General features: G+C 39.6%; 1 protein-coding gene across 1 annotated transcript; it reads left to right on the top strand.

Annotated features, from left to right (window-relative positions):
• Positions 1–1094: 1094 nt before the first annotated feature.
• LOC149156340 (uncharacterized) lies at positions 1095–15583 on the top strand. Its single transcript, XM_089444730.1, has 20 exons — positions 1095–2541; positions 5048–5406; positions 10239–10302; positions 10402–10531; positions 10670–10727; positions 11014–11268; positions 11470–11574; positions 11672–11761; positions 11869–12030; positions 12158–12217; positions 12313–12411; positions 12598–12776; positions 13064–13349; positions 13624–13740; positions 13813–13902; positions 14017–14178; positions 14377–14436; positions 14531–14629; positions 14819–14997; positions 15287–15583. Exons 1-20 carry the CDS (start codon positions 1095–1097, stop codon positions 15441–15443), a joined length of 4158 nt encoding a protein of 1385 aa, XP_089300856.1. The 3' UTR covers positions 15444–15583.
• Positions 15584–16111: the final 528 nt, after the last annotated feature.

Raw genomic sequence — 16111 nt, 5'->3', positions numbered from 1 at the left:
ATATGTCATTACCGAGAAAACACTATGAAAAAAAATTTAATTAAATAGGAAAACAAATACATCATTACCGTGAAAACAACTAATAACTTTTGTGTAAGAAACTTAGCCTATTGTGCAGAACTTAATTCATTCTTATAGCCTATTGTGCGGAACTTAGCTCATTGTGCAAAGCTTATAGCACATTGTGTAGAACTTAACTCATTGTGCAGAGCTATTTATTTTATTTTATTATTGGAAAATGAATACGCAATTACCGAGAAAACATTATGCAAAAAAACTCAAATAAATAGTGGTATAGGCATGGACTATATTGCATCACAACAAGTACCATTGTTACAATATGGCGAATTGTAAAGCAAAAAAAATAATGACACACAAAATAAAGCAAGGGAATGGATATCAAAGAATAACTAATGAGAGTATTGACTAGGAGCTTGAAACATAACAACAACAAAAAATAGAGACCCACACTTAAATATTAGTTGTCTTTAAACCAATTTCCAACTATTTTTTTAGGTAGATTACAAAGGTGGAATTACTAATGGATTTCAAACCAGTGATTAGTGTATATTCACATAATATTAATAACACTAAATATATATTAAAATTTATATATAATTTTTTAAAATATATTAATTACTATTTATTTTCCTAAATTTTTTCACTAAAAACTATATTATTAGTATATAATATTTATGTAAAGAACAATATACTACTCAATAAATAATTATTATCATGTAATTTGTCATATCAAATTGAAAATTCTTTTATTTATAGAAACAATATGGGTCTAGCTAGTGAAACCTCACACAAGAGCAGCTCTGGCGATCAGCGGCAATGGCGATAACCTAACCCTAGTTTCAACTCTGTTCAATCCCTGTTCCCCATGGCAGTTTTCAGGCCGGGTCCATGGTTCACGGGTCTCTGACCTGCGCGGGCCCTTCGTGCGTACAGCTATTCCCGGAATCCTGGCTCCTGGTTTACCCTAGGGTTTTCTACCTTCCCGGCGAACATTCTCGAGCTGGTTTACCCTTCCTACTTGCTGTCGGTTCCCTGGTCGGCAGTTTTGGGCTTCACTATATTGTCAGGTTGCTATGGTAGAGGAGGACCTCGTGGACTACGAGGAGGACCCCATGCCAGATCAGGATATTTGGGCATATAATAACCGACCAGCCATGGAACCCTGGGGCAGAGAACAAGCATCAGCGACAGTTGCCTCTAACATACAACCCCACCCGCCGCGCTCAGGGAAGAAGAATCATACGGATGTCAACCTGGCAGACCTTCTGATTCTTGATTGCGCGCCTCTCTCGCCGGCCACGCTCCATCTTCTGGGTTCCTGCCTGCAGACTTCTCCATCTTTCGACTCACCTCTCCAGACCACTGCTCAGCTTACCCTGCCATCGCACTCGCCTCCCATTCAACCCTCGAACCCATCATCCATTTCACTGACGCCGGCTAACCCCCAAGGCCCACAGCGCCCCTCCCGTCCCACTTTTCACCCTGGCTCTTGCAGTTTGAACCCCCGCTCCCCCATCCACTCGGGATGCTTCAGCTCCCCGCTTCTACCTGCTCGTTCGGTTGGGTCTGCTCAGCAAAGTACCTCTGACCCGTGCCGCAAGCTCCTCAAGGATTTCCCCATCGGCAAGCGCTCAGAAAAACAGAAAAAAGGGAGGTGCCTTCGAGCCATTGACTTAGATATCAACCTAACATTCGAAGAGGACGTTCAGATGGCGGATGCTATTGACACTGCCCGTAAGGTTCTGGTCGGCCGGGTTCGTGGTCGAACATATTCTGTGGAAAGATTAAAGCAATGGACGGAGGAGATTTGGGGATCTATGCTAAAGGAATTACCAGCTATCAGAGTCCTAGCAAGGGGATGGTTTGCCTTACACTTTCACAGACCTGAATACACCCAATGGATTCTATCCCAATTCTGGCATATAGAGTTGGCACTTGTTATGTTGAAGCGTTGGGATCCACTGTTTGACCCGGAGCGAGAACAGTTGGGCACCGGGCCTATTTGGGTTCGACTACCGGGCTTACCCATGCAATTCTGGACGCCTCAAGTTTTCAAGCGCATAGGAGATGCGTTGGGCACCTATCTTGAGCATGATAAATCCTATGAGCAAACTGGAATTATGACCATGGCTAGAATCCTTGTTCATCTCGACACCAGGGCTGGGCTGGAGGAGAAAATTACCCTGCATCGCAGACACTTTTCACGCAAGCAGCTGCTGGATTATGAAGGTGTCCCGTTTCGATGTCGTAGATGTCACAAAGTCGGCCATCTGTACAAGGACTGCCCTCTTCTTTCTGGAGTGACTTCAGAAAATACTAAAGGTACTAGACAACAGCCATCTGTGGAACAAAACAGAGGTGATATCAATCAGGGAGAAGGTGATCTAATTCATAGTGAGGCCCCTGTGAATGTGGAACCTGAAGGCACCAAGAAGACGAACAACAGAATGAAGGCTTCATCGACTCTTGCACCACCTCGCACCCGGTCCAAGACAACGGAGGTTGCATCATCTGCTCCAGGTAATGAATCTCTCCCCATGACCTCTGTTATTTTATCAGAAGTTATGTTTTTTGTTATGCACTCCACATTACAAACGTCATCTATTGAATCGGGCCCGTTTCCCCCTATTCACTTCACCATTGCCCCCCCACCCCCTACCTTCTCCACCACTCCCTCCTCTCATAGGATGGATTCTGCCCTCCCCAACCCCTCTTCCTCCCCCACCGGATCTGGATCGCACCCCTACCACCTCAGACCTCGGGTCCGAACCAAACTCCTGGGCCTTGGTTCTTCCCCTGGCCGATACTCTAACCATAAACCCAAAAGAGGTCGCCCATCTAAGATCAACTCGACCATACAAAATGCAGTGGCAGATGTCGCCCAGGGGCGACAATGCACAATCGAACGGGCACCTAGAGCAATTGAGCCCTTGGCCACTGATTCCCTATGATTTGGCTCTCCTTCAACTGCAGGGGATTATCCAACCCCAAAAAGAGATTGGCTCTCAAGAGACTGACCCATGAATCCAGATGTGACATCCTCTTTCTTCAGGAGACCCTTTGCACTTCAGATACGGCTGTGAGAACCCTACAAGCCCTTCTACTAGGATGGATTTTTCATGGTATGGACGCATATGGATGCTCTGGTGGTCTCGCCATTAGCATAAACCCTAGAAAGGTCAAGCTCTTATACTCTTGGGGTGGAAGAGGTTTTATGGGTATAGACATCTTCATGGGAGAGTTTGGGTTTCCTATTCGCATCATCAACATATATGGTTCGAATCATAATCGCCTGGCCTTCTGCCAAAATTTTTGGGAAGCAACCTCATCACTAGAGCCACCATATTGGGAGGTGACTTTAACTTCTCCCTGGGAGTCGGGGAATCCTGGGGACACCATGCTCAGCTTGATCCCATTTCAGAACAGGTGAGCATGTTAGTAGACTATCACATGCTTGTCGATTTTCCAATGAACAAGAAAGTCCCCACATCGCACAACAGGAGAACAGGGGAGGCAGCTCTGGGAAGGAGATTAGACAGATTCCTGGTGCATGAAGACCTGATACAAAAACTTCCCCTGTACAGACAATGGGTAAGCTCGGGTGGCCTATCTGATCATCTACCCATCCTCCTACAAGTCAGTGGTGCAATAAAAAAGCCCCGCTCCCCATTCAAATTTTTTGCTGGATATTTACAAGACCTGGATTTTATTAATATGGTCACGGAATTCTGGAGATCACAACCACCTCTGAGGGCACAGAGAAAGGCAGCGGATTTTTGTGACAGACTCAATGAACTTAAGAAATTGACTGAGGCCTGGGCAAAGAGGAAACGACTGAGAGATGACCAGCTTCTTTTGGATACAGAGACACAGATTGCACAATTGACGGATGAAAGGGGGACTGGTTACTTATCAGAGGAATCAAAATCCCTATTGAACAATTTGGAAGTGCAAAAAATCAAGATCCTGCAAGAAAAGGAGGAACTGTGGAGGTTAAAAAGTAGAGCCATTTGGCTTAAAGCGGGTGATTGCAATACCAAATATTTCCACAACCTCGCAAATGGCAGAAAGGCCTCAAACACTATCTGGAAGCTGCCTTGTGAACCGCATGGATGGACTACAACACACCATCAACTTGCCAGATTGGGTGTATCACATTTCAAAAGGCAATTTACTGCCCCGACAACCATAAATCTACCAGATATCATCAACCTTGCTGGCCACTTTCCTAGATTTGTTGAACAGGAGGATTTCGAGGACCTTACACAACCAGTCACAATGCAGGAATTGGAAAGTACTCTAAAGTGGTTCAAAAAAGATAAGAGCCCGGGTCCGGATGGGTGGCCAGTGGAGTTCTATTTGGCCTTTTATGAACTGCTGGGGGAGGACCTGTTGGCTGTCATTGAAGAGAGCAGGATCACCAGGCACATTCACCCCCCTATGAACTACACCTTCATAGCCCTGATCCCTAAATCAGATGCCCCATCGTCCTTTAATGACTTCCGCCCTATTTCTTTATGCAACTGCCTCTACAAAATCATATCCAAGATCATTGCTAACCGTATCAAACCCATCCTATCTACTCACATCTCTGCAGAACAATTTTCTTTCCTCCATCACTGCCACATTCAAGAGGCCATTGGCACCGCCCAGGAAGCTCTACACTCCATAAAGTATAAGAACCTCAAAGGTATATCCCTCAAGATTGATTTAGCAAAGGCTTTTGACAAAGTAAACTGGCTCTACTTGAAGATGATCCTCACTCACTTGGGCTTCCCCCTTGATCTTATCGCCTGGATTATGGGATGTATCTCTTCTGTCTCCTTCGCCATTCTCATCAATGGCTCGGCCTCATCACCGTTCAACATCAACAGAGGAATCATACAAGGATGTCCTTTATCCCCACTCCTCTTCCTGCTTGTTATGGAAGGGCTGAGCAGGCTCATCGCATCCGCCAAAAGGAGTGGGGTTATCAGTGGACTCAAAATCATGGAGCACTATTTCCTCACTCATCTTCTTTTTGTAGATGATATTCTTATATTCATTAATGGGAGTGTCCGGGATTCCACTGCACTCAATGAAATTCTACAGCTTTTCTGTAGTGCTACGGGCATGGAGATTAACAGGGGGAAATCCACTATATCCCTCTCGGGGTGTACAAATCAGGAAACTCAGCTTGCAAACCAGAAATTCCCCTTCCAGGAAACAAATCTGTTGGAAGGCATCAAATATCTGGGTTTCAGACTAAAACCAGATGGATACAAGATTGAGAACTGGACTTGGCTCATCACTAAAATTGAAAAGAGGATCAACTGCTGGCACCATCGGCTCCTATCTAAAGCAGGCAGGCTTATGCTTATAAAAACAGTCCTTGAAGCCACTCCAGTATACTGGATGTCTCTATCCTGGATTCCCAGAGGAATTCTTAACAGAATACAACAAACATGTAATAGATTCCTATGGAATGGCAACAAAAAAGGAAAGATCTTCGCCTGGGAAAAATGGTCCAAGATTACTACTCCAAAAAAGTGGGGGGGGGGGGTGGGGCCTAAAATCACTCCCGGAATTTGCGCAAGCACTGGCAGCCAAACAAGGATGGTTATTATTAAAACAGAATAGTCTCTGGGCGGAAGTCATCCATCACAAGTATATCTGGCCTTTGACCATCACAGACTAGATCCGGCGGCCAAATTGGAATAGACAGGGTATATCGGCGATTTGGAAGGCCACTCTGAATGCCATGCCTCTTATCAGAGATAGCCTCTTATGGCGCATTGGAAATGGCTCATCTGTCCACATTGGTATTGACCCATGGCCAGGTTCTGGGAATGCCCACAACCTACCAGAAGGGCTGGTTCTCCATCTAAACAACAGAGGCATAAAATATCTCTCTCAGATTGGAGACCAACAGCACTCCACTATATACTCACAAGCATGGTTAACCGATCGGCAATGGAATCTGCCATATGAGTGGAACGAAGACTGGAAATCATACATACATGCCTTAATCGAGTCCCATATTAGATTAAGGGATGAAGAGGATGAGCTCATCTGGGCCATATCTAAAACTGGACAATAATCGCCAAAGCTAGGATACAACAAATTGATCGAAGAAAAAAATTCGGACAGTCACAAAAGCTGGTGGTCCGCTATTTGGCAACTGCAGGCCCAGCCAAGAACCATACTACTAATATGGAATATACTAGCGAACAAAATCCCCACGGGATCCAATCTTTTGAAAAGGGCCTTCGCAGGCCCATCCTGGTGTGTATTATGTAGGCAAGAGGAAGAAACAACCCTCCATTTATTCCTTACCTGTTCGACCACCAGAGATATTTGGGCACAGGTCATTCAAACTCTAAACATCAACACGGACTGGCAGGGGGTGGACATTCAATCGGCGTGGGATCAGTGGTGGACTTCAGTGGTGGCAGAAAAACCCCAGAATCTCCCCCTCTTGGTGGCCTGGCATATTTGGAACAGGAGGAATGCGATCATATTTGAGAACAGTACTGTAAATTGGAACCTCCTCCCCCCCATCATTTGTGCGGCATATGCAGAATTACCTAATGTGACCAAACAGAAACAACCCAAGAGCATCACTCCAGAACATATAAACAAAGAAGTGTCGTGGGCTTACTTTGATGGGGCAGCCCAGCGGCAAGGATGTGGTGGTGGCATCCTTCTTCACCTATCCGACTCACATTACTTCTAGATATGCTTGGGACCCAGCACAAACAACCATGTAGAGCTTATGACCCTGCGTCATCTTATATATTTTTCCATGACCAAAAACTGCCAACAAATTCAAATATATGGAGATTCAAAGACTGTGGTTGATTGGTTTAACAACAAGTCCATTTATCATGCATATTCTTTGAAACATATCTTGGAAGAAATTGTTTTTTTCAAAACATTTTTTGACCAGATAACTGTTTCTCATATCTATAGGGAAAGAAATGCAATTGCTGACCGGCTCTCGAAAGAAGCGGCGGATCGTCCTCTAGGAGATTGGTTGATCAAGGAATTCACTCCCACAGGGACACACATATTTTATCACAGACCATATATAGATGGACCACTACAGTGAGGCAATGACCTCAATCAGAAATTTTGATGAACTTTATTATTTTGCTTATATTCTTGTATATACCTCAGTATATCTCAGTATGATCTCATGTACAACAACTATGCACCTTTTATGATGGACACAGTACCTATCTCAGTATCCCAATGGGAACCTTATGTATTTATTTTTTGCTTTTTGAACAGTGGCGACAAACCACATTACAGCATATGCCTATGGGCATCAACAACATGTAATTTCTTATCAAAAGAAATTATGAATTTTCTTCTTCGGGAAAAAAATATGGGTCTAGCCTATTTATCGATATGCATATTTAAAATAGTTAAATCCATTTTTTTTCATGCTTTTGCCACAAGTATTCTAACTCTCAAAATTAATATTATTCTTCCAAAAAAATTCTCTTAATCTTAAAAATAAACATACCGTATCTATTAGGAACTGCTTGAAACATGGAAAGTAAATGAGTGTTATGCCCGTTGGAATTTCCAATCCAAATTCAATCCTTCATTTATCTTCAGTGACATCTCTATACCTGATATCACTCAGCGCTTCCTTTTCCTTATCACAGGTTGGCGCCATGCCATCAACAAATCTGCTATTGGATTTATTATAAATATTCTAGATTCCTTCGTGTCTCTCTACAAAAATTGTAAAAAATTATTGAAATTGAAGTTGTGTGGAGGCGACAATAAGGAGAAAATGAAAGTGTGAAAAACACTCTAGAATAATTATTTAATAATCTATATACGAGAAAACAAAGGCGACAATAAGGAGAAAATGCAAGTGCCATAAACACTCTCGAATAAGGATTTAGTAACATATACACAAGAAAATGACTAGGTGTGCAGAGAAAGCTATCGAGAAACACATTGAAAGCTTCTTGTGCATAATACAACTCATCTGCACTTCTGCACATATACTTAATTATTTACAATTGAAATATTATCAATAACTCTGTAGAACTATTTATGTTATTTTATTATTGGAAAATGAATATGTCCTTACCAAGAAAACACTATGCAAAAAAATCGGATTATTTTATTTTATTATTGAAAAATGAATATGTCATTACCTTTATTATTGGAAATAAATACATCATTACTCACAAAACAACTAATAACTATTGTGCGAGAAACTTAGCATATTGTGCGAAATTTAGCTCATTGTGCGAAGCTTATAGCCGATTGTGCGAAACTTAGCTCATTGTGTGAAGCTTATAGCCCATTGTGCGAAACTTAGCTCATTGTGCGGAGCATATAACCTATTGTGCGGAACTTAGTTCATTATGCAGAACTTATATGCTATTGTGCGGAATTTAACTCATTGTGCAAAACTATTTATTTTATTTTATTATTGGAAAATGAATTCATCATTATCTTTATTATTGCAAAATGAATACATCAATATCGAGAAAACAACTAATAACTTTTGTGTGAGAAACTTAACCTATTGTGCGGAAGGGACAAACTCAACATATTATGTGGAACTTAGCTCATTGTGTGGAGCTTATATCCTATTGAGTGGAACTTAGCTCATTGTGTAGAATATATATCCGATTGTGTGGAACTTAGCTCATTGTGCAAAGCTTGTAGCCTATTGTGCAGAACTTAGCTCATTGTGCAGAGCTATTTATTTTATTTTATTATTGGAAAATAAATACGCAATTACCCAGAAAACACTATGCAAAATAACTCAATTAAATAGCGATAGTGGCATGGACTATGTTACATCACAAAAATTACCCTTGTTACAATATGGCTAATTGTAAAGCACATTATTTTATTATTGGAAAATAAATACGCAATTACCCAGAAAACACTATGCAAAAAAACTCAATTAAATAGCGATAGTGGCATGGACTATGTTACATCACAAAAATTACCCTTGTTACAATATGGCTAATTGTAAAACACATAAGATAATGTCGCACAAAATAAAGCAAATGAATGGATATCAAAAAATAGCGAATATGAATATTAAATAATAGCTTTAAACATAACAACAAAAAGAGAAACCCACATTTAAATATTAGTTGTCTTTAAACGATTTTTCAATTATATTTTTTTGAGTAAATTAGACAGGTGGAATTACCAATGGATTTCAAACCAATGATTAATATATACTGAATTAATATTAATAATACTATATATATTAAAATTTATATATAATATTTTTAAATATATTAATTACTATTTATTTTCCTAAAAAATTTCACGAAAGAAATTGTTTTATTTATAGAAACAATATGGGTCTAGCCTATTGATCTATATGCATATTTAAATAGTTAAATCCATTTTTTTTCTTGCATTTGCCGCAAGTATTCTAACTCTCAAATTAATATTATCCTTCCAAAAAAACATTCCCTTAATCTTAAAAATAAACCTACCTTGTCCGTTAAGAACTGCCTGAAACATGGAAATGGAAAAATTCCCTTAATCTTAAAAATAAACATGCCTTGTCCGTTAAGAACTGCGTGAAACATGGAAATGGAAAGTAAATGACTGTTATGCCCGTTGGAATTTCCAATCCAAAATCAATCCTTCATTTCTCTTGCAAGCTACGTCTCTATACTTAATCCCAGTCAGTGCTTCCTTTTCTTTAGCACAGGTTGGCTCCATGCCATGAACAAAGCTGCTATTGGATTTATTATGGATATTCTAGATTCCTTGTGTCTCTCTGCAGAATTTGCCAGAAGTTATTGAATTTGGAGTCTGAACTTGAATGGATATGATGTTATTAGAGATTCAAATTAGAGGCGTGCTAAGCGGTTAAACATCTAGTCAGGCCTAGTACATTTTGCATCCTATGTGCAATTACTTTGTAACTGAGATCACTAAACAACCACCTCATTTTCTAATACCAGAGATTTTCGTTTTGGAACGTAGGGCATAATCAGTCTGATACGGGCGACAGTCTTTGGAAAACTCAGGTATCAGTAAGCGGAGCATAAACGTGTTCTTGTTGTACTTAATATCAGCTTTCTGATCTGCCAAACAGTCTACATTACCAAATTGCAGCACTCCTAAATAAAAAATTTGCCAGGGTAACCCATAATTGGATCTGCTAAATACCCTTCGCAATAGGAAATATAGACCATTTATGATTTTGTTTTTGGTACTTATGGCTGTAGGAACAGTACCGCGGTGCGATGGAGAACAGGTGCGCTGTTCCCAAGCCAGCTGGTGCAGTAAAAGGTATGTGGGTATATTGAAAACATCTTGTGTTTATAAGTATTTAAACTAGATTTTATTTTATTTATTTATTTTCTATGATATGTGCGCGCAAAATGGCAGACCTTGCAATGGTTGCACCTAATCAAAAAGCACAGCAAGGCAACAATAATAGGAAGGCCTTACGAGACATTGGCAATGTGGTGGGAGCTCGGAACCCCAAATGCGATATCAACAAAGATGCGGTGATGGAGTATGTTGTTTTATGTTATTTATTATCCTTTAAATGTATAAATTGAATCAATCTGCTGCTGGGTTTTTGCTTCTTTCTATTTGGTGGCCTCTGCTTCTAATGTCAAGTCCTACACTATTGGATTGACTACTGTTTCAGGAGGCCTAAAGTAAACATGGTTGTCAATGCCAACAAGGGAGCCAATCCCAGCACTCAGGTAAGTTTAATCAGAGTCAATTAAGCAAGCGGAATTATTGTTTTCTTGTAGAGAACTGGGTCTACCGTTTACAAAGGACAATCTCCTGGGGAATTGAACTAGCAACCAGGCAAAACCTCTGTATTCAGCCACCTGCTTTTTCGATCTTCCTGCCTAGTATTCTGTTTTTCTGGGCATGTTTAATTTGTTGCTCTTTGTTTTCATTTCACGGGACTCATTCTGTTCTCTATTTTCTGTGAGCCCAAGCATGGAATCTCACTCTTTAATTTTCCCATTTTGATTCCAGCAATTCCAAGCAGATGATATTGTTGTTAAGGCAGGAGCCAAAGCAGAGGCAAAGGCAGTCCGGGGAAACAAACAGAGGCGGATTGTCAGAAGGAAGGCTGAGAATGGCACTGCTAGGAAGAAGGATAATGTCGTTTCTATCGGTGATAGCGTAGACTCAAGTGCACAAGATGGGGGATTGCAAACATCTAGCCAACTCAAAGCAAAGAAACCCATAGCACAGTCACAGACTGCGGTGGTAACAGCTCGAAGTGAGGTATGTCTTATTGATTAAGTTTATTAGTTTTCTGATTCTTTTCTTGGTTTATGTACTGGCTCAAATCCAAATATATATAAGCCAAAAGTACCCACATCCACGCCCAATTACTAAGAGGTTTATAGCTGTAGGATCGATTTCTGTTTATCTATGATGTAGTTTGGATAAAAATGATTAATAATTTTGGTGGGGGTATTCCAGGACGTGCAAGAGGTTCTCCCCAGCATTGATGATGGAGACCTTGAAAACCAATTGGCAGTTGCGGAATATGTTGGAGACATATACAAGTCCTATACGAAGATTGAGGTATGTTTCTCTATCAATGAAAGATTTAGATTTGTGTGAATGTGAAGGTAAATTTTTTATTTTCATTTAGTAATCATGGGCAGTCCCGTATGTCCAGAACATGAGCAGTGTACCTCTAGATTATATGAAAAGACAGGATGAAATCAATGAGAGAATGAGGGCAACCCTGATTGATTGGCTGATACAGGTACAATTTAGTTCCTATCCTAATTTCGTTTGCTGTCAATCTTGGATTTAGAAGAACTTTATGTGGGCAATTTCTTAGGCTTTACTTCGAAATATTAAATTTTGCAGGTGCATCACAAATGTGAACTAATGCCAGAAACATTGTATCTCACTGTAAACATTATGGATAGATACCTTTCTATTTATATTGCTAGAAAGTGGGAACTACAATTAGTGGGTATAGCTGCGATGTTTATAGCTTGCAAATTTCAAGATACCTGCACTCCTCAGGTAGTATGACTTACTGACATCCATAAGCATGACTGTAAGGAAACCTTTTTCATATATCTAATTGATAGAATACCTCGTTGGACGTTGAATATTGACATAAGAAGAATCAATTCATATTTGGCTACAGGTCAATGAATTGATCTGCATATCCGGATACAAATACACATCCAAAATGATAGTATCCATGGTAATTATCTCTAACTGATATCTTTCTGTTTCATTAAATTACAATACATTTCAAAGATTCAGTGTGACTGATACATTGATAATGATACTTGGCAGGAACATACAATATTAAATCGTCTGGAATTCAATCTTACCGTTCCCACTCCATATGTATTCCTTGTCAGGTTTCTCAAGGCAGCTGGTCCTGACAGAGTGGTAAAGTGATGAACTCCACGTTTCTTTTGTATTGTCAGAATAATCTTCTGATGTATTGATCAAATTGACTTTCAAAATGCTTCTGGAAAATTGAGATTTTGGTTTAAATGTCTTTTCTTCATTGTATTTCCTAATAATCCTCTCCTGTACTGTTAAAAATTAAAATTTATTATCGCAATGGTTCAGATGGAAAATCTAGCATTCTACTTGGTTGAGCTGTGTTTGCTTCATTACAAAATGATCAAATACAGTCCATCAATCCTTGCTGCTGCTGCTGTCTACACTGCTCAATGCACTTTGAAGAAAGATCCATGTTGGAGTAAAACACTTGCTCTTCACACAGGCTACGCAAAAGAAGATCTCAAGTAAGTCTTCTAGTTTTCAAGGCACCATGCTTTTAATGAGTTTAACTTTAGAAAGGATACTTTTAAATATGCTAGGAATTTCCATGAATTACGTAATCTGTAGATTATATATCCAAAACCTAGTGGACCTGCTACAGCACTAATTTACTGGCAACCTGTCTGAAATTGTATCTAATTCTGCAGATGGGAAAGATTGACAAATATGCACATCAAACTGTCTGGGGTGTGTGCACATTTAGTTAACCCTGTACATTGTTAAGGAATAACATTTGATTTACTTGTTCCAGGGAATGTGCAAACTTCATGGTTGACTTCCACTTAAGTGCAGGAGGAAATGAGCTGAGATTTGTTCATGAGAAGTATTCAGATCCATGTCATGGCTATGTTGCTTTTTTATGCCTTGCCAACTTACCTAATGATGACAGTTGCACCACCAACAATGACGCTGTCATTATTATTAGTGAAAACATAAACTCAAGTGCACAAGAAGGGGGATTAGAAAGACCTAGCCAACTGAAAGCCAGGAAACACACTGCACCATCATTGACTGCAATGCTAACATCTCAAAGTGAGGTCTGTGTCACTCATACTTTTCTTGTTCTTGTTCAACAAATATACACAAACCAAAGAGTATCCATGTCCACTCCAAATTACTAGCAAGTTTTATAACCTTAAGATAGCTTTGTGTTTAGTCAACGTTTTATAACCTTAAGTCAGCTTTGTGTTTAATCATGTTGTAAGTTGGATGAAAATGATTAGTTATCTTGATAGCCTCAAGTTAGTGTTGTGTTTATTTATGATGTAAGTTGGCTGAAAATGATTAATAATCTTGATAAGTGTATTTCAGGATGCATTCAGGGATTCCCATCGGGTGCTCCCCAACATTGATGATGGAAACATTGAAAACCAATTGGCGGTTGTTGAATACATTGAAGATATATACAAATTTTACAGGACAATTGAGGTATGTTTCTTGTGAGTGTGAAGGTAAAGTTTTATTTTCCTTAACTAAAATTTGGTATTCATGTATGCCCAGGACATGAGTTGCGTACCTCCAGATTATATGAGAAACCAGGTTAAAATCAACGCAAAGATGAGGGCAATCGTGATTGATTGGTTGATAGAGGTACAACTTTGTTCCTATGCTAGTTCCAACTTCCATTTGCTGTCAAACTTACATCTAAAAGAGATTTATATGGTCTATCTCTTAGGCCTGACATCAAATTCTTAAAATTTTCAGGTGCATCTGGAATTGGAACTAATGCCAGAGACGTTATATCTCACTGTGAACATCATTGACAGATACCTTTCTGTTCAGAGTATTGCAAGGAAGAATTTGCCATTACTGGCTATTGCTGCAATGTTTATAGCTAGCAAATATGAAGAAGTCTGTCCTCCACGGGTAGGATGACTCGCTGACATCTGTAAGGAAGGATGTGTATATATCTAATTAAAAGAACACTTTGTTGGCTGTTGAAAAGTACATGCACCAGCAATCTCTACTCCTACAGAAGATTACGCTTTATGCTGGAATCAGCACAAAATTTATATATAATGGGTAACACAATATTGATAAGAGCTGGTTTATACTTGGCTACAGGTCAATGACTTCATCCGCATCTTCCCAAATGAATGCATGTCAGAACAGATAGTGGCCATGGTAATTAGCTCTAACTGATAATGCTTTGTCATTGATTGCAACGTAGTCTCCAAACATTCAGATTGACTGATCAATTGATAATAACTCTTCGCAGGAGTCTGCGATATTAAAGCAACTGAACTTCAAGCTTACAGTTCCCACTCCATATGTATTCCTCCTCAGGTTTCTGAAGGCAGCTGGTTCCGACAAAGTGGTAAAGTTTTGAATCACACCACTTTTTATATTGTTGAAAGCAGCCTGTGTGGCATTGATCAAATCTGCTTTCAAAAATGCCTCATAAAATCTAGCATTCTTCATGTTTTAAATTACTTTTCTTCATTGTATTCCTAATAATAATCTGCTGTACTGACAAGTCATACTATCTATTATCAAAATGCTTCAGATGGAAAATCTGGCATTCTTCTTGGTTGAACTGTGTTTGCTTCAGTACATAATGATCAAGTACAGTCCATCAATGCTTGCTGCTGCTGCTGTCTACACTGCTCGATGCACTTTGAGGAAGGATCCATGTTGGAACAAAACACTTACCCTTCATACAGGCTACTCTGAAGCAGACCTGAAGTAAGCCTTACAATTTTTAAAACATCATGCTTTTAGTGATTTTATCCTTCTAGAAAAATCCTACTCCTGGACATTTTAGATTTCTTCATCAATTACAGGCAGGCATTGTTGATCAGCGACGGCCAGAACATTGTGTCTTCATCAACTATATGTTGGAACTCAGTTACTAACACCCTGTCTGAATTGAATCTTTATCTAATACTAACGCGCATACTAAGTGTCTGGAGGCGTACGCACATTTTGTTAACTCTGTACATTGAAGTAATAACATTTATGTGCATTGTTCCAGGGAATGTGCGTATTTCATGGTTGATTTTCACCTAAATGCGGGAGGAAATAAGCTGAGAGCTGTTCATAAGAAGTATTCAGATCCATTTTTTGGCTATGTTGCTTTTTTAAGCCCTGCCAAGTTATCTGCTGAAAACAGTTGCAGTTCCAACAACTGATGAATAATGTGCACCATATTTACTTTTCGAGTCTAATTGAAGGTGGCCCATTCTTCAATTTGGGTGGAAACCCAGTTTTGATGGTGCTGTTTTGAGTTATGTTCGTGTAAATAGCCCTTGACAAAATGTATGTTAACTTCTAGTTGAGTTTTTCATCTCTGTATAAAAGTAGAGGGGCCAATAGACCAACAGTTTAAATGTAAATTTGCGCGGGTCCAGAGTTGAAGTGGAATTAGCTCGCTGCTTCAACTTTTTCTAACCAATGTGAATTTTCAAAGATCAAGAAGCATGAATGAAACTTGGATGCAATTTTTCTTGCATTTTATGTTGGTATTAGGCCACTCCTTCAACCTTTCCTAACCATTGTGAATTTCTAAAATCAAGAAGCATGAAGGAAACTTGGATACAATATTTGTTGCATTTTAACTTGGAACAAGATCCCGGTACAGGCCACTGGCCTCCTGCAGATTACTTTTAATTCCAGTCCATCAATGTACTCAAATGAAATCTGTTTATATGTCACAGATGGTCACTTAATCGGAAGCAACGATGCATTTAATAAGAGTTACGAATGAGTCGAGGATCAGTCTGACACGATGGATTTGTGGTAATGATACAGCTGTGATGTATTTATAGTTAAGAATGAATGGACGCTGAATATGACTCGA

This window comes from Pinus tabuliformis, chromosome 9 (genome assembly GCF_031772625.1).
Source record: "Pinus tabuliformis cultivar Carrire ecotype Pingquan chromosome 9, CPIR1, whole genome shotgun sequence".
NCBI lineage: Eukaryota > Viridiplantae > Streptophyta > Pinopsida > Pinales > Pinaceae > Pinus > Pinus tabuliformis.
The sequence above is the reverse complement of the archived record's forward strand: the minus strand, read 5'-3'. Positions and strand labels throughout refer to the sequence as shown.